This window comes from Gallinula chloropus (assembly GCF_964237585.1).
Source record: "Gallinula chloropus genome assembly, chromosome: 1".
Taxonomy (NCBI): Eukaryota; Metazoa; Chordata; class Aves; order Gruiformes; family Rallidae; genus Gallinula; species Gallinula chloropus.
The window spans coordinates 4,753,784-4,772,809 of NC_140085.1; the positions used below are offsets into that span (position 1 = coordinate 4,753,784).

The 19,026-nt window shown below is 43.3% G+C and overlaps 1 protein-coding gene across 1 annotated transcript in view; it reads right to left on the reverse strand.

Annotated features, from left to right (window-relative positions):
• The window catches only part of SFMBT2 (Scm like with four mbt domains 2), a gene marked incomplete at its 3' end in the record, with an annotated part of 115,845 nt that overhangs the window by 54,677 nt on the left and 42,142 nt on the right, over window positions 1–19,026 (reverse strand). The window contains exons 5-6 of the mRNA XM_084268316.1: window positions 8,839–8,927; window positions 5,510–5,756 (exon numbers count right to left, since the gene is read on the reverse strand). Coding sequence (XP_084124442.1) covers window positions 5,510–5,756; window positions 8,839–8,927 — 336 coding nt within the window. The remainder of the gene's footprint in view (window positions 1–5,509; window positions 5,757–8,838; window positions 8,928–19,026) is intronic.

Sequence of the window (19,026 nt, forward strand, 5' to 3'; positions counted from 1 at the left end):
ATATGCATATGAATTTAAACACACTTAAAGGGAAATGTTAACCTTTTGGGGCTGTATTTTTAATTCCTCAACTTTCTTGTTATTATTAATGGGAACATCCATTTCAAGTCTTTGTACACAGCACGTGCAGCAGTCACAACTGTTAAGAAGTGCACTCTTTACCTAATTGTTCATTATTTGATAGCCCTGCTGCTCCAGTTTTCCCTTACTTGCAGAAGCTCTGAATGGCTTGAAGTGCACTGAAGGAATCAACTTGTCTTGTTCTCTCCTTTTTTTTTCCCCAAACAGGGAAATGGTCAATACAACATGACTTTGGCTCAAGCTGCAGCCAGTCTGTTTGGAGAGCAGTGTAGGTGAGAGGGACCTGGGGGCCTTGGGGGACAGCAGGATGACCATGAGCCAGCAATGTGCCTTCATGCTAAGAAGGCCAATGGCATCCTGGGGTGTATTAGAAGGGGTTTTTAGTAGGGCAAGAGAGGTCCTTCTCCCCCTCTACTCTGCCCTGGTGAGACTGCACCTGGAATATTGTGTCCATTTCTGGGCTTCTCAGTTCAAGAAGGACACAGAACTCCTTGAAAGAGTATGACACAGGGCCACCAAGATGATGGAGTGGAACACCTTCCTTGTGAGGAGAGGCTGAAGGAGCTGGGCCTCCTTAGCCCAGGGAAGAGGAAACTGAGGGGTGACCTCATTAATGTCTATAAATAAGTAAAGGGCGAGAGTCAGGAGGATGGAGCCAGGTTCTTCTCAGTGATGGCCAGTGACAGGACAAGGGGCAACAGATGCAAGCATGTGAATAGGAGTAAGTTTTTCACGGTGAGGGTGATGGAGCCCTGGGACAGACTGCCCAGAGAGGATGTGGAATCTCCTTTTCCAGAGACATTCAAACTCCACCTGGACGTGTTCCTGTGTGATTTAATCTAGATGATCCTGCTCTGGCAGGGGGGTTGGACTAGATGATCTTTCAAGGTCCATTCCAACTCCTAACATTCTGTGTTGTTTCAACTAACAAAAGGTTTGAGTTTTGGGAAAAAAAAAACACCTCCTTTCCGCTCCTCAGACAGAGCAAGCTGAAAATAGCCCCTCATTTTCTACCATCATGGCAGCGATGCACAGGAAAGATGAAAAAAAGATACATTTTGGGCGACTTTGCCCAAAAATCAGTGAAAACAAGCAGCAACTTCTTTTGGCAGTGTCAACAAACTTCCAGGAATAAACAGCTCCAATGGTTTCGATATCCACCAAGCAATATTATATGCGCATTTAATTAGTGGCAGCCAGCTTATGCTGGCAAGTATATGGACACTAAATCGCACGGTTAAAAGAGCATAAAGCATTTCATTTAAGTGATAGGGTTGCAGGTAATTGAACAAAGTGTACTGTGTCAATTTGTATTTAGCTTAACAAGGAGTGAGCAATTAAAATGACTGCCAATTTGTCTTTAAATAGAAAGTAACATAAAATGAGACGATATCTACATGCATAAGCAGTCGAGGCAAGACCATCAGTGGCTCTGTGTCAAGTAGCCTGTGTGAATTTGCACTAGCAAGGAGACTTATTTTGGACTCAGATACACATCTGAGGGGAAAAATACACTATGACCCCATTGCTTCAGTTAAATGGGTTTGTGAGACATACAGGGTCCCTGAAAGTTGGCATTTAAAGAAGACAGACAGGATGCTATTTCCTAAGGACACTCTAGCATTTTCTTGTCTATTATGTGGGTGATAGGATGTGGAAAGCTTCAGAAGAGAGACAGGTCCACCCAAAACACTGACGCCATTTGGATCCCTGGGATTTCCTTTATGTTAGATGCTCTGCATCTCGAAAGACTGACCTCAAACTGCTGTGAAACCCAACTTGGCAGGTCCCAGAGAACCTGCAGAACTGACGTGCAACTGAACATCTTCATTTGATAGCAACTGAACATGCACCCTGATTTGGGAGGAACTGCATGTCCTCAGCATCTATTCAGAGGAGGTTCATAACAGCTTCAATATACAGTCTAAGGTTTTTCCTGCTACTGATCAGGGAGTCACCTCACCTGGTTTCAGATGTTCAAATCAGACAACCAGGTCTGTGTTCCTTGCTTTCAGCCACCCTGAGTGAAAAAACAGGCTTATCAAGATGTCATCTCATCTGACCTACACTAGACATGTCTTTGGCATCCCCTTTTCTCCAATGATCATAAAGAGAAAGAAACAGCTCATGCTGAACTGTATTTCTGATGCCTACTCTATGGCAGGTGAATTTAATCCCTGATGTGTAAAAAGCCAATGTACTGCCCACAGACTTCTCTTCCTAAGAAGGTCTATACTAGATCTTTCACACAACAAATGTCTTTCTAGTCCAAATCCTATTTACTATAGAAGTCACTAGGAAGGAGGTCAGCAAGAAGGGATGTGTCACTGGCACACTCTCCTGGCCCAGGATCCTTGGGAAATTCTTGGAAATTCTTGGGAATTCTTAGGACATTTCCTAGTTTAGGAGCTTCATCCCTGAGTTTCTTTAGACCTCTCTGCTGCCAGCATCTCATCCTGACAACTCACTACTGCTTGCTTGACTGCTTGCTTTCTTTTGCAGACTCTTTAATTTGAAACAGACCAGCCAAGACCAGACACTTGGCTTTTTCCCTCTTCTTCCTCTGGGTTAGTGTGATACCACTGCTGTCTCGTACACTTTGTTCACTCACTGTGCTGTATGAACATGTTGATTTTAGGTAGACTTCAGATGACCAGTGTAGTCCACTATGTCCAAAGTGGGACAACCAACATTCCTGTCTCTAGAAACTCATCTCCCTCTAGAATCTAGACTCCCATTTCTGACTGGCTACTCCTTGGAGTGGAGAGCCTGACAACTGGATAGATCAGAAGGGAGGATCAAAGAAAGATGCTTGGGTACAGTGTTCAGACTTGTAAGAAGATGGAAGGGTTCAGATCCAAAGAGTCTTTTCTCAGCAATCACCTATTAGACACAACTTTAGGAAATGTAGAGTAATGACCACCCAATGGAAGTCAGGAAGAAGATCTGGGGCATTAAAAACATTCAGTAAAAAGTGAATAATCAGAGAAATGCCAAGGATAGGAAACATGTATCAGATGAAGAGAACAAGGGAAAGGAATTTTAAAAGCAGTTCAATCAAAGAAAGGGGAGAAGAAAAATAAACTTCAGCAAGTAAAGAGCCTGATAACATGTTTAGAGACAACTGAAAAAATGAAAAGAAAAAAAAATGTTGGGGAAGGGAATCTATAGAGAAAGAAACACAACTGGATAAAAGGAGGAAAGAAAAGAAAGAGAATGGAATAAACAAAAAGAAGCTCAAATCTCACTTGGGCCGTTTCTGTATTGATTCATCAAACCTATACAGGCCAAGAAGGTTCAAAAACAGTCAATGAAAAAGTGTTTCTCTGTAACACAAATACTCTGTAAAATAACAGAGTGAGTGATATTCATGCTTTTCAGCATTCACATCTAATTTAGAAGTGATGGGGAACATTGATTCCTACCTATTGGTGAAGAAAAACACGTTTCCAAAAAGCATTCAAGACCCCAAGTTGGACCCAAGACCCAGACAGACTTGTGAACATGACAATTTCCTGTATCGGGGTAACCGTTCTGCATCAGGCATGGTAGATAGAAATCACACCAGAAATACCTGCCCAAAGCAGTGCTACCTTCCTCCTGGCATTTGAAACCCATGGGAAAACTTCACCCACAGCACAAGAAAAAGGAGGCGCAGACCTGGACAAGCTGTTGACCTAGACAGGAAAGGTGAGGTAGGTCTGCTGGGCCAAAACCTCTGCATTAGTCAAGAGTGCACCTCATCTTCCAAAGGAAATGATAGTCCTGGGGCATCCATCTTGGAGGTGCAAACAATTAGCAAATGGGGGGCATGCCCCACAGGACTTGGCAAACAGCTTTTTGACCCCAAGAATAAGCCAGAATTTTATGGGGGAAAAAAATAAACCCAAAACAAACCCAAACAACAAACACTGCACCCTTTTCGCCCCAAAGAAGACCATGCATACAATAGCCTAAGCTGTCAAGTTTAACCAGACCCCTAACTCCAAGTGAAGTCAAGTCAACCACCTTGAGTCACCCAATTCACCCAACTCGAGTCAGACAAACACACAGCAAAGTGCCCTGAGTAGGGAGAAACCAAATCACCCAGAAACTTTCACAAGTTTTTGATCAATATTACTGGTGTAAAGCAGGTAATTCACCCTCACAGTCTTCCCCTGCTGTAATGGGGTATAGCCTGGACAGAAGCACTTCTTCAAAGGTAGCTCTTGGGCCTCTGCTGTGTGGTATGGTCCCTAGAAGTTATCCTGCTTGCTAAATTTAGTAATCCTTAGTTTTCTCCCACACTGCACTCCTCCTTGCCCTGGTGCTTTCACTCTGCTCCTTTTGTGAAACTCTGTCCCAGTGTTTGGAGTCTGATTCCAGCTGATTCTAAACTCTGCTCTGTGACTGATTCTTCTACCCAGCTCCTGTGCCTTGCATTTCTCCTGCCCCTGGATGTGTGACTACCAGTTTCTGACCATAGACTGGTTTAACCGCACCTCCCTCCTTCAAAGTTTGTTTGAACACTAAACTCAATTCTAAAGAGCTTTTTCTTCAAGCTACAATATCCTCATGTTGAATCTGGTCTGACACATTTGCAAAGACTTCACTCCCTTGGGGAAAATACAGATGAAATTTGTGGTCTTTTAAATCTGCAAAACCTTAGTCAAAGGAGTACTATTCTAGCTTCTAGCAACAGATTTCCCATAACTCCTCAAAGGGCAGCTTGACATGGACAGACAGACAAACCCAGCACTCTCACTGCACTCCCTGACTGGTTGCACACAAGGCAGGCCTCACTTGGCAGCTGTATATTGGTGTTACAACAGAATATGTAAAACCTGTGTCAGAAAGACCCACGAGGGTCCCAAAAGCACTTCCTCCAGCCCCAGGAAATTCCATGGACCTCTACCACTACCCAAGAGAAATGTGTGTGGCCACAGAAAGACAAATGGGCAAGAGGTCTTTGGGTAAGGGGAAGGCAAATGGAGCTTAGTATATGCTGAGATGTGTCACCCAGGACTTGATTTGGACAGCAGAAGAAAGACTGGCTCCACTGAGGCCTCCACCAGGATGCTTACAGTGTGGACAGGAAGACCAGGCTGCTGAAATACCACTGAAAATGGCTGGGCAAGCAGGCACATCCTTGGACTATCCACAATTAGCTCCGCTTCTTGGTGGAAAATTGCACAGAACTGTTTTTATTGGACACCACTTCTTTCCAGGAGTGAGTGAAGCTAAACTGAATTTATTAAATAAATTTAATACAGTTTACCTGACCCATTTTGAACCCAAACCAGATGACTCTCACATGCCATCTGTGTTACAGCTAGAAACTACTGTCAAAGCAATGTGAATGCTGGAGAAGAAGAAATGGATTGCACAAGCATCTCAAAGCATCAGTAAACACCACAAAGGGAGATAGTATTTTTAGGAGGATCTTTACCTGCAGGTGGGTCCATTCTGTATTTATTCTCTTGACACCAACCGACTGGTCGAAGTCTGCAATCCAAGTAAAACAACCACTGGTCATAGGATTCAGTCTCCTCCAATCCCACATAGCGAAGGCGTAATCTTCCTCCAACATTTTCAACCACACTAACTATCCAGTACTGAAAGGGATTCTGGGAATCCTGCAGCTCTATTAAGGAATCAACTGTAATGAGGTCTACAGGGTTTTTTCCTCGCAGAGGCTGTTTGAATAGAAGCAAAACTCCTTATTTTAAACTTTATTTGAAGACTTCTCAAGGAAACAGATGACAGCAGAAGATTATTTTTGTTTTTCACACCATCATCCAAGCGATCAGCAAACAGTCTGTTCTACTTCTATTTTACCCAATGTCTTCCAAGTGCAAATTCAGAAGTAAAACAGAAAACAACAGTTGTGCTAATTTCTCAACCGACATCATCAACAACAACAAAAAAGAATAATAAAAGGTGGAACAGCTCATAAGGCACATCCAACTCAGGATGCTCTTGAACAACTCAAAGACCAGTTATATTGCAGGGTTTCAAACCAAATTCTCATCGATTGCAGCTGGTAAGAACCAATCACAGGACAGGATTTACCTAAAAGGCAATGATTTTTGGCATGACCCTGAAATTGCCCCTTGTGCACTGATCTTTCCCACCAAAAGCTTTATATTATTCCTATTGGCAAATTATTCCCTGCTGCCATGGATGCAAGAGTCTATGGTGATTACTCCAAAGCCCAAAGCCAATGGCAGGTTCCCACCAGCTTAAGCAGCCTTGAGATCAAAGCCCCAGGCACAAAGGATTTGCTGGAGCAAGCCCCCATGCCCAAGAAAACCTAGTAAATGAGGTTATTTGCTTACAGACAGCATTTTCTGTGATCCCAGTTTTGCAACCATTTACACATGTGCTTAACTTTACACCTGCAAAGCTGCCAAGCACAGGCATTAAAAAACCATGAGATGCTTTGCAGAATGGTACCTCTGGGGCTCAGTGGTTTTCTTTTGTGATTGTGAACATCTCTGTATTGTCAAGCTTTTCTCCACTAACTTAACAGTTAGATTTCTTTGGGTGTTTTTTTTAAATACAAGTTCCAATTCTTCTGCAACTTCTCAGGGCTTTAAGCTGCTAAAAAAACACTCCAAGAGTTGGGAGCATTGGTCTCCAAAGGAGATGCTAAGCACAGACAAAATATATTAAAAACAAGGACTTTTTTTTCCTTGTTTGTCCCACTTCTACTTAATTAAGCAATACAAACCTTTTACAGTATTTTTTAAAATATTAATTCTGTAAATCAGTGAAAGCCCTGGATGGTTCTCTCTAGGGGTAGCCGGGGAAAAAAAAAAAGCAGGGGGAAAAAAAAGCAAGGAAAAAGCCTTGTATTTTAAAAAAAGTTCTCTTTCATACTGAATTTTTGAAATAGTGAATTTTGAAGTGCAGCTGATTTCAACTAAGTCTCTCTTTAGCCAAAAATTCAGGCAACAGAATGAGAATTTGGTAAAAAATGAACTATAACCATATCACATGTACAGTTTTGACCCGCTGTATGATAATAGATATTTCTCAGAATAACTTATTTGCCTTGATAAGCCACTCCTCAATTGTATAAGCTACAAGCACCTGTACAATCTCTTAAAATATTATTTCATGGCAAAATGCATTGTCAGAAGTTAATAATATAACAGAAATCTACTGTAACCTTTTTTTCCCTCTCATACAACTGTTTCATTGCAACAAAACATTCTTTAATATGAAACAACGGTGTAATGATTTAACTTATTATAATAAATCCCTAGCTGTTTAAAAGCCAATATTGCTTCTCTGATTTGTGTGCTGAATTTTAAGCCAATGGGCTGTCACTTACCCCTGAGAACTGAATGGCTAAGATTAATAATTGGCTTGCATGAAATATTAACGTTTACCATAACGCAAGAACTTTTTATATGCATAGCTAGCATGTAAAATAATAATAATAATATAAAATAGTATCACTGCATATTGATTTAATGGTATAACAACAGTCTGCAGCACTCACCAACAGCAAATCTGTCAACGGGGGGTTACATACATTGCACGACACAGACAGCACTAAGTACATATATTACATAAAACACCAGAAAAGGGTCAGAAACTGTTTCAAGCCAACATACTGTTTTCTCTCTCTGTCTTTCTGCCCAGGGATGCCTTTTTTTCCCTGCCTACAGAAAGGGAATGGACAGTTTTGCCATGGCATTGGCATACACCAGAGATGGGTGTTGGACCACTGCCAGCTTTCTGCATGTACCACATTGGAGTGGTCCAGAATGGGGATGCAGCTGACCTGAGGATGTGCATTATTTTGGGTGTGCAAAGGTTCTTTGCCTAACAGATTGGGAGCAGGGGGGAAACCCTGATGGCATGCTGCCAGGCACCTCGTACTGCACTGGTATGTGGAAAAAGGATGCAGTTGTGGCTGGTGGGAATGACCAGGGACAAAACAATTAAAAATGGGGCCTGGATGCACACTGTATACATACTGTCTGGATGCCTTCACTCACAGCCTAAATACAGAGGGACAGAGAGAATTTCATCTTGCAGGACAGGCTGTCTCCTCTCCAAATGCCTGCATAGCATCCTTAGGAAAACAGGGCAGGTCCCAGTGGAGAAGATACCCTGCTGCCACAGTTTCAAGGTGAATCTGTGGGATTTTTGTCCAAGATCTCAAGCCACGCTGAGACTGCCCCAGATGCGAGTCACCCTGCGAATAACACTGCACAGTGTTCTTACCCACGTGTGTGCATCGAAAATAACCAGCCCCTTCTTCCCTCCTGGTGACTGACAACTGAGGCACACCTTAGCTTCCTTGCTAAATCTGGCTGTATTTAGGTGGAGGGAATGACCTTGAAGGAGCTATTTCCATATAAACTTGATGTTGCTCCCCCCCCATCAACCTATGTGCTACCCCTACTAAACCCCCTCACCGATGTGTGTCTTGACCTGAAGGTTCAGCTCACCAGCTTGGTGATCTAATGGGGCATTGAGGGGTTGTGTCCTTCCTAGGAACTTTCCACCCTCTCCTTCACCACCCAGCCTTTTTTGAGCACCCAACTCTCTAAGCAACACCCTCAAGGCAAAACAAACCACTCACACTAGTTCAGAAGGTGAACCAGCAGAGTCTAACTTTTTGCCACCAACTTTTTGCCCCACACTGGGTTAGAACACAGACTCTGCAAGCACACAGCCCAACACATCAGGAGCACAAACACTGCTGCAGCATGCACACCACGACACCGTATCAGGTAGGAACTGCAATCTAATACATACGCCTTCCAGTAAGTTGGCAGGTGCGGTCCGGGCGCCGGTCAAATCATGTATGAGAAACTCTGTCCAGTCCAAATATTTCTCTTTGATTGCTGGGGAGGGAGAGGAAAGAAATGCTTAGCACAGCAGACTGCGATGGACCTGGCACATGTATTTTGGAGACACCTCCACAGGCTTTACCAGCTCTAAGGGTCATACACAACTACAATACAGACCAGGAGAAAAGCTGGTCTGTCGTCCTGTTCTTTGGGCAACCTGTGCACACAGTTACTTGCCCAAAATAAGGGAAGGTGTTGCTCCCCGTTAGTCAGTGACAGTGATTTACAACAGCATGGCTTATCATCTCCATCTCTCCCATTCAAGACTGGCCACCACTTGTGCACACGCTTGTTTCCTGCTTACCACACAGGCTCATATATGATTTATAAAGTCCCTTTGTACATTCACTAATGACCTCAGAATTTAAAAAAAACCTGTGCAAACTTTCAGTTCCTCAAGAGGACAACAGAAACTTCAGGTACTCACCCCAACAAAGCACAAAAAAAACCCCTGGGAACATCATATGCCAGCTACCTAGTCAGTACACTTGTAATAAGTTATCAGGAACATCTATGTCATTTCAAAACAATATCTGAGTAATTGCTGAGCTAAACACTCATGTGCTACTTGAGGGATCTCTATCCCTACATATTGCTGAGAGTTGAACTGAAATCTATCAGTGTTGCCTCTGGGATTCAAAATTCTGGTTCTGTTCTTGTTGAAATCAGTAAAAGTTGGGCACCAAAAAACAATTCAGCAAACCCGGGCTTCAGAGATTCAGGTGTCCCTTCAAGCAGATTGTGCATTTGCAATCAGAAACCCAGAAACTACACTTTAATTCCACCTGCCTGTAAATGGGAATTAAATTTCATCAGAAACACTTTTCTCTTCCAAAAAAAAATCTTCCTTATACATTACACAACCAGCAGTAATATAGTTATGTTGCTCATACAGCAACACCTATCAAAGGGAAAAATCACAACTATTTGAGAATCAAAACTTTTCCTCTGAAGAAACAAATGGATACATGGCTTAAAGACCATTACCCCACAGAGGAGGCCAGGAAGGGCTGTATAAAACCAGTGTAGGTCCAAACAAATCAAATTATAGCAGCCCTCATGTTTTGCTCAAATGAAGTGGAGTCCCTTGACCCACATTCTAGGGAAATACCACATTAGGCCATCGAGAGCTGTCCAGCCTGAAACATTTTGCACAAATCAGGGTGGGATTTCTAGGTGTTTTAAAAGCTCAGTGGCTTCTCAGCCCTTCCCAGAGATGGGTGTCAGCTACTGCAGTGCTTTGACAATGCAGAACCTGAGCTGTGGGACCTCTGAGAAGGTGCAGTCCCCGTGGTGAGAGCAGGAAGACTTCAGACTGCTAAGGCAAACAGCACCAAATATTGCCACTGCTATCTCCAGGCAAGGAGACCAAACCCAACCCTTCTCAAAATGCACCCTCCAACCATCTGCTGCCAAGCACTGAATTAAAGAAACACAAAGAGGGAGCTCTGAGTTTGCCCAAGGACAGTTATATGACACTGCCAAAAAACATGTTCATGGTTGGGCTTGCTTCCCACATGGGTGCTCAGCACACTTGGACTCCGGCTCACGCTGAGTTTATGTCTGAAAAACCTTATGTAATCAGTACAGGTTGGCCACAGACAAATGCAAAAGCCATGCCCAAAAGGAACCTACTGATGTAAACCCATTTCTGAGTTGTGTCTCCAAAAGGCAGTTCTCCCGATGTCACTTGAACTATATATTCAGTTTATAGAGGTAAATTACTTTGAAATTGCATTTAAATGTATTTAGAATTAGCAGACTTTAAAGTGCTGGACTTGAGCCTGTATAAAATAAAACCTTAGCTAGCTTGGAACTGGTGTAAGTCTTTTGTAGCACTAATTTTACAAGATTTCCAGGAGATTTGGGACCTTCATGTTATTTAAAATGAAGGAATAGCTTGAGAAAAAATCTTTATACGTGATACTTTCTTTCTCAACATATCTGTCTTGTACAACTCAACAGTTCCTGACCACCTACATCAGGATAAAGAAAATTAGCTTCATTTTGGCATCAGCAAGATAGTAATTGCTGTAATAAACAGGACCGGAGTCCCTCTAGTTCAGACTTCCGCCTCTCTCTGTGAGCAGCACTTGGGTGCATCACAGAAAGGTGCAAGTTGAACTTCATTTTGGCTCATACCCACCAAGTTGTCAGCCAAAATTTTGAACGCCAGAGCTTCACTACTAAGTGAATGACAAATGTGATGAAAAGAACACAGTTCGAACTTTCAAAGCTGGCAGGAAGGGGTGTCAGGGGTAGGGGAGGGAGGGGGGAAATAGGATTTTCAAAGTTGACAACAGATTTCAGGGGCCTCCATTTCCAGATGCCCGATTTGAGACATCTTAAACGGTGCCTGATTCACAGATCTTGCTGTCTGCCAGTCAGTTGCCCTCCTAATGCCTCCCCAACCAAAAAAATAAAATCTAAAAAAAAATATATATCCCTTGTCCTTTTTAAAAGTCTCTCACCTGACAGCTTTTTGACATGTAAAATAAGATTGGGCCCTTCTCCACGTTCAAATCTGGATTACAGGCTTCCCAAATTAAAAAACGCCAAGGTGACCTTTGTTTTCAGACAAATGAGACTCAGATGAAAAAATGAGCTACTCCCAGTTTCTGTGTGGTTTCAGAGCCATCCTCTAAGGAAATCTAATACCTGGATTTATTTTATTCTCCTTTTGTGGTACAGACAAAGGTACTCTGGAAAGCTCTGGGAGGTAATAGATTTCAGTGGAAGTTTTAGGAAGGTGAATTTGGAATTTGCACTTTTTTCTGTGGAGCACAATGAGACTGCTCAGTGCTACAGTTCAAGTCACTATGATACAAATATTAATTTTTGTGTAGTAATCAAGTGAATAGGAATCATCACACTACCTGCAAAAGCCTTTGAGGACCAGGCAAAATGTTAAACAAGAATCATCAAACAAAGGAAAATCCACTGGGTAAATGAGAATAGCTGGCAGTGTAATGCATGGGTGCCCAACCTGAGCATCCATCTCAGGAAAGGCTGATGTTCTCTGGTGTATCAGACTCAGCACCTGTGAATCACAGCACTGATTTTCAATCGCTCGTTCACATGTTGGCTTGTTAGCAACAGGAAAAGACCCAACTGAACCTCTCATACTGCAGACAGATTGTCACAACTCTGCTTTTAGAGCCCATCTGCAGCTGGCTCCCCAACTAGTGGGATGGGAAGGTATAGAGGACAAAAGATCCTGTTCTACAGGGACCTAAGCTCCACTAGTATCACCACTTCCAAAAAACATGTTTCCTTAAGTAACTTCAGTGAGTCAAGAGTGGTCCCTGGAGCTCATATACCCAGAGTTTTCTCTCCCTTTCAATGTGAGACCCATCTGCCCAGAAGACCTTTGTGAACTTCCCCCACCTAGAACCTGTCAAGCTGAATGCACCTCTGGAATCTCAGGTAGCTTCTGTGGTGCCACAGAGGGCAGGGGAAGCACATTGGATATAAAGCAAAAGAAGCCTCCTCATCAAACCCTTTCAAAGAGAGTAATTTTTGTGCCAGGAGGTAGATCCCTCTGCGTAAGATGAAATCCATAGAGGACAAAATACGTCCTTCAAAACTTCAAATGGAAATATTTGGACAAGCCTGCCTTCCAACCACGAAGTTTGATGGGCACAATCAGTAATTCACAAGTGCACAATTAATCCCACCCTAATTCATGCCACCCTAGCTCTTACTGAGCTGCACAGATTCAAAAGGTGGTAAGAAATCTTCACAGTAAGAAAGTGCCTGGTACTTCTGCCTGGATGGCATATGAAAAAACATCCCAAATTCTTCAGGGAGATGGCAAAACTGGGAGAAAGACTTCTACCAACACATAAATTCCTCTCCAAGCAAGAATAAGTATTGAAAACAACACATCCCTTTGCACACCAGCCTTCACCAGGCACAGCTCACCTGTGAAGGTGCCACCCTCAAAAGAGACTGTCACCCACAAAATGAGGATCCAAATACAAGAAAGCATTTGTGATTTTCTAGTTCTACTGGGGGTAGTTCAGCAATTACATCCTAAGCAGTGATGGCTTGCTTGACCAAGACAGCAGTAACATAATCACATTGATTGGTCTTCTAGAACGTGAGGCTTTGATGCTCTACAAGGTGTCACAGCTTGATCAAGAGTCCTGATATTGAGCAACACACTCATCTGAATGCCAGTCCTGTGCTGTGGTTCCGCCTGGGGTCTGCTGTGCAGAGAAGTGACCAACAGCCATCAGATTTATCACAGTGAGAGGAAATGATTCAAGAGAAGCAGAGACATGGTAGCAGACAAAAAAAAAGGACTCAGTTTAGTGATCCCACTGATGCGAAGGTCATGGAGTGAGCTGAACTGAATGATTAAACACTAAATAACCCAGAGAGGAGACAGGCGTTAGCAACACCCTCACCATGGAGAAAGCATCAGTCAGAGCTTGCACTGCATTAGACACAGTACAGCCCAAACACAAGGCACGCACCACACAAAGCCACGCTCCCAAAATGCCAATGCTCTTGCAACTTCTTCTCATTCCAGGTTTAGCAGGCAACACCACAGCCCCGTTTGGAGCTGCAGCTTGTGTACGCAGATGTGCCTGTTTCCTTTGGACTGGGTTCAGTTCATCTTGGAGCTGGCATGGGTGGTTGTTTTCACACCTCTGCAGCTCCAAGGCCAAAGGCTTTGAAGCATCTTCCTGCCATAAAAATGCCACAGAACCACCTGCCCTCCAGCAAAGCAGCCCAAAACAGAGGCCGGATCTGCACATTGTTGGGCCAAGGTGTAGCCATTGTAAAGCCAACTGTTCTGCTCCAGATTGAATTCATGCAGAACTGAATGCACAGAGAGAAAAAGCCATCTGGATCTAGATCACCACAGAAAAGCTCTGAGATAAGTCCCACATTTCTCCCCACAGCTCCCAAGGAGCAGCTGTTGCTGTGCACCAACTCCCAGACTCAGCACCAGGCTGGGCTGGTGGAGGTCGACCCAAGGCTTTTCCCCCTCCTAATAGATCTCAGTGAAGTTATCCACATCTAGAAAGGTATAAACCAAGCATCTCTGCTCCTCTGCAGTCTTTGTGTGCCCCACAGGAAAATGCAAAGCCTCCTGCCTCCTTCAATGAAAAATGCTCATTTCAGAGAGCAGCTTCCAGCTCAGCAGATATTACAACAGATTCTTAAATTAGGAAGAAAAAAGGACCCTTCCACGTTAAGACTCTATTTATTTCCACAGAAGTGAAAGTAAAGGTTATAAAACTGAGCTCCCCTTCCGCAGGCTGAACTCCATCAAAAGAAGGATCGCACCCAACATCCCTCAAATAATAGTAATTCCTCCCACTTCTCTCTCTACTCAATTCACCCTGCCCTCAACCTCTCAGGACTCCCCTTTTGACTCCCAGCCATTTTCTCACTTTTACTCATTCATCTCATTTTCCCAAGCAAATGGTTCCGGGCTGTGGCTGGACCTGACCGCTCCAAACCTGGTGTCCTGGTTTCAGTCAGGATGGAGTTAATTTCATTTGTAGCAGCGGATGGAATGCTGTGTTTGAGAGTTAAAATGAAAGCGGTGCTGATAACACCCTGATGTTTCCAGTTGCTGTCAGACAGTCAAGGACTTTCTTAGCTCTTTGTATTTCTCTATTAATGAGAAAGGAGGGGCAATGCCAGGACAGGTGACCCAAACTGGCCAAAGAGTGTATTCCATGCCAATTACATCCTGCCCAGTATAACGGGGGGCTGATGGGAGGAGGAGCAGGGGCGGCTCCAGGACGTGCAGTTTTGGGGGACGGTTGGGTTCTGGGACAGCTCTGGGTGGCACAGCCTGAGTTGTGGGTTCGGTGAGAAACTGCATTGTGTATCAACAGCTTCATATATTTTTTGCTTTAAAGTCCTGTTAGCGTTGTTATATTTTATCTTTCTGCTGTTTTAGTAAACTATCCTTATCCCAACCCACGGGCTCTTGGTTTCTTGCTTTTGGGGTTGTTATTTGCCCCTTCCCTTTCCCTTCCCTTGCCTCTCACACACACACACCCCACACCTTCCCCTGCTCTTTTCCTTTAAGGAGCAGACAGCTGCGTGGATCTTGGCTTTCAGCCGGGGTAAAACCACGACACCTGGGCATCGCAGCAGCAGCTGAGGGTCAGGCTCTGCTGCAACCTGGTCAGGGGTTGAAGTGCCGTTAGCATTGCTCACTGTGCACTGGATTTTCACCACCATCTGCACAAAAACAGCTTTTTCCCCTTGCACTGTGCATGTTGGCCATGAAAGCCAGGCAAATGCCACTAAGAAAAAGCCAGAGAGATGCACAACTTGCATCACCACATCCCCTGTAGTCCCACTAACCATGTCCCTGAGACCCAGGACAGTAGCTTCATTCCCAGGGCACAACCTATCACTCCTCTGATCCTGTAAATCTCTGTGCCCTGCCTTGGCCACAGCATATAATGGGTTCAGATTTATCTGTCTCTCTAGAGAAATAAAGAGATTAAAAGGACATTTGTGGTCCCATGAAAGCACTGAGTCACAGGCGCCCCATCCAATGAATATGAGATACTATTATCACATTGCCAACTCTTGGGATTTTATCTAGCCTCCTAGTAGTTGCTATTTCTCTTAAAGCCACTTCTCCCAAGGTCATGGGTTTACATGAAAATTCTCGTTTTCTTTGCTGCTTTTTTTTTACTTTTTTTTTTGGCAAGAAAAGTGCACTGCAAAGCACAGGGAAAATCTTAAAATCTGAAAGACTCAGAAGACAATGGAAAGAACAAGCACTTTCCCCCACACACCTCTTTTTATGATTATGTTTTTTCCCCAAACCACTCCCTCAACTGACAATTTAAACTGCCACATTCAGAAGGAGGAACAAATAGTAGAACAAATACGTTATGAATTATGTTTGCAGAGTTCTAGCACCTCAGTAAGGCACTCCTCTGAAACACCACTACACACCCCATGGATACTCTTGTCCTTCCCAGCAACAAGGGAAAGCATAAGAAGTACAAACAGAGGTTGAGTGGGCCAAGACCATGCTTCCAGCCACCAAAGATCATCAAAGACCATATAGCAAGCCTATACCTCAAACTAAGGCGTGATAACACAAAAGAATACATGATGCATGACTGAGTACCTATGCCCATCCACCTACCCACTATTTAGACACAGAATCCTAGAATATCCTGAGTTGGAAGTGATCCATAAGGATCATCAAGTCCTATTCCTGGCTACACAGGGCCAGCCAGGTCAGAGCATGGAACTGACGGCATCGTCGAGATGCTTCTTGATCTCAATCCAGCTCAGGGCTGTGACCACTTCCCTGGGGAGGCCATTCCAGTGCTTGACCCCCCTCTCAGCAAGGAACCTCTTCCTAACATCCAACCTAAACCTCCTCCTCTTTCATGCCATTCCCTCAGGTTCTAAACCTGGTCACCAAAGAGAGGAGCTGGGCACCTGCCCCTTCGCGCCCCTTGTCAGGAAGCCACAGACCACCATGAGGTCTCCCCTCAGCCTCCTCTTCTCCAGGCTGAACAAACCCAGGGACTTCAGCCTCTCCTCCTAAGACTTCCACTCAAGACCCTTCTCCATCCTCATTTCCCTTCTCTGGACACTCTCCAATAGTTTTGTGTCCCTCTTGGTCTGTGGTGCCCTAAACTTCCCCCAGGACTTGAGGTGAAGCCACACCAGCACAGTGGTTGAATACAAACTTGCCAGGAATGATGGTAACCAATCACTAACCTAACTGAGAGGACCTGAGCTGCTGCCACCAGTAAGAGGGTCCAGGACAAGTAGTAATAACAGATCATGTTCATTTTTTTGTCCTTCTTAGAGAAAAAAAATAATAATGAGAAAAAATGTTTTTTTCATGTTGAGTTGTGGTTTTTTTTAATAACCCAGGATCACCAGCAACCTGTCGACACCTCTGCTGGAGAATCCCCACCAGACCCCATCGACCTCTAAACAACAGCGTTTCAATTTTCTCCTATGTTAAGCATGGAACAGCATCTTAAAAAGCTTTATAAAGTGGTTTAAAATGTTTGTGGTAAACCAGCTAAAGTGACAACATTCTCATGGTGGCAATTATTCTTCCTATTAGAAATTTAACTCTGTCCTAGGATTCAAATGAACAAAACTGGTTAAGAAAGAGGAATCACAGCTGGACAAATCTTGTCACTCCATTATGAAATAAACTAAAATATAAGGATCTCATTAAAAAAAAAAAGTCTAAACAAGTCATTCAGTATGTTTGAAGTTTTTATACAGATATATTTAAGATTTGTAGTCCACTAAGAAGTAAATAGCACATTCCAAAAATACAGAAACCTTATAAAACTGCTATTTTATTTTTAAAGTCACAGATTTCATGTAATTTTTATACGTTATAAAAGTCTTAACATATAAATGTTACAACTATGTTATAAAGGTCTAAATGATAGAGTCAAAATGAGATGTCTTTATATCAAAATAACATAGAATGCTAAAACAATTTGTTTAGACTTCACCCATCAAAACAATTCGTCAAAACTGACATGTTCTCACAAAATATTTCCATTTTGATAAAACAGCATTTTGACAGAAAACGATTGAATCCAAACATTTTCATTCAGCTTGCTGAACTACATACATCCCTCTGAATCAGACTGGATGTGGAAACAGGACAGGGGTATGAGTGCTGTCCCTGCCCACCAAAGGAACGGGTTCGAACTGTATCTATGCATCTTCTGAACCATCCCCAAGTCCTTCAGGGCAGGGAACATCCTCTATTGCATACCCTACAAAGCCCAGTACAAGATCCCCCCACTGAGCATTTCCAAGATAATTAAATCAAAAATCATTTTTTAAAAGTTACTTAGTGATTTGATGGTGTTTTCTATAAAAACGACTTCGTTTTGGATACTTTTCTGGGTTCCCTGGAAAAAGTCAAATGCGGCTGAAGACACCTTCAAATGACTTTCTTATCACAGAACCATAGAATGGTCTGGGTTGGAAGGGACCCCAAGGATCATACAGATTCAACCTCTGGCCACAGGGAAGGCTACCAACCTCCAGGCCTGGATCTACACAAGGTTGCCCAGGGCCCCATCCAACCTGGCCCTGAACACCTCCAGGGATGGGACATCCACCACCTCTCTTGGCAGCCTGTTCCAGCCCCTCACCAATCTCTCTGTAAAGAACTTCTTAAAACTTCAATCTTCCGTTCTCACACCAGCAGAGTTCTGCTGTTTGAATTGGATCTCAAAGTCATGAAAATGCAGCGTAAAAAAAAAAAGAAAAAAGAAAAAAAAAATGCATCAAAAGCTGTTGATCTGATTTCCTAATGATGCAGCCATAAATATCAAGAGATATCAACTTCAGAGCTCAGGCATCACCCTCTATATACCTGTCTTAAATATGGAAAGCCTTCAAAGAAAATATTACATAGAAGGGACTTTCATGAAAACCAGAAGTTATAAGCGACTGCGCATCAAAGGAAACGTGCTCAAAATACATTCCTGGAGTCAGGAGTACTTTGTGGTCCCATTTATATTAATTTATAACAGGGTAATGGACAGACATTAGAAGAAAGTGTGGTATCTGTAGGAGACCGTGTAGCTCTTGCACACTGTTTGAAGATGTGGCTTTAAACTATCAATTATCTACTAGTTCTCATGACTTCCATTTTAAAAATATTTCTATTTTTAAATATTTTTAATTTATTATATATTTTTATAAACAAGTAAAAAACTATTTTTGAAATAAAAATTTATGGAGCATCTCCCCTGCGAGGAAAGGTTGAATGAACTGGGGCTCTTCAGCCTGGAGAAAAGGAGACTGAGAGGGAATCTGATTAATGATTATAAATATTGGAAGTGTGGGACACAGGGGGAAATGGTCAGCCTCTTCTCAGTGGTCTGTGGGGACAGGACAAGGGGCAATGGCTGCAAGTTGGAGCACAGGAAGTTCTGCACCAATATGCAGAAGAACTTTTTCACTGTGAGGGTGACAGAGCCCTGGGACAGGCTGCCCATGGGGGTGTGGAGTCTCCTTCTCTGGAGATATTCAAGACCTGTCTGGTCGCCTCCCTGTGCAACCTGTCCTAGGGACCCTGCTTTGGCAGGGGGAG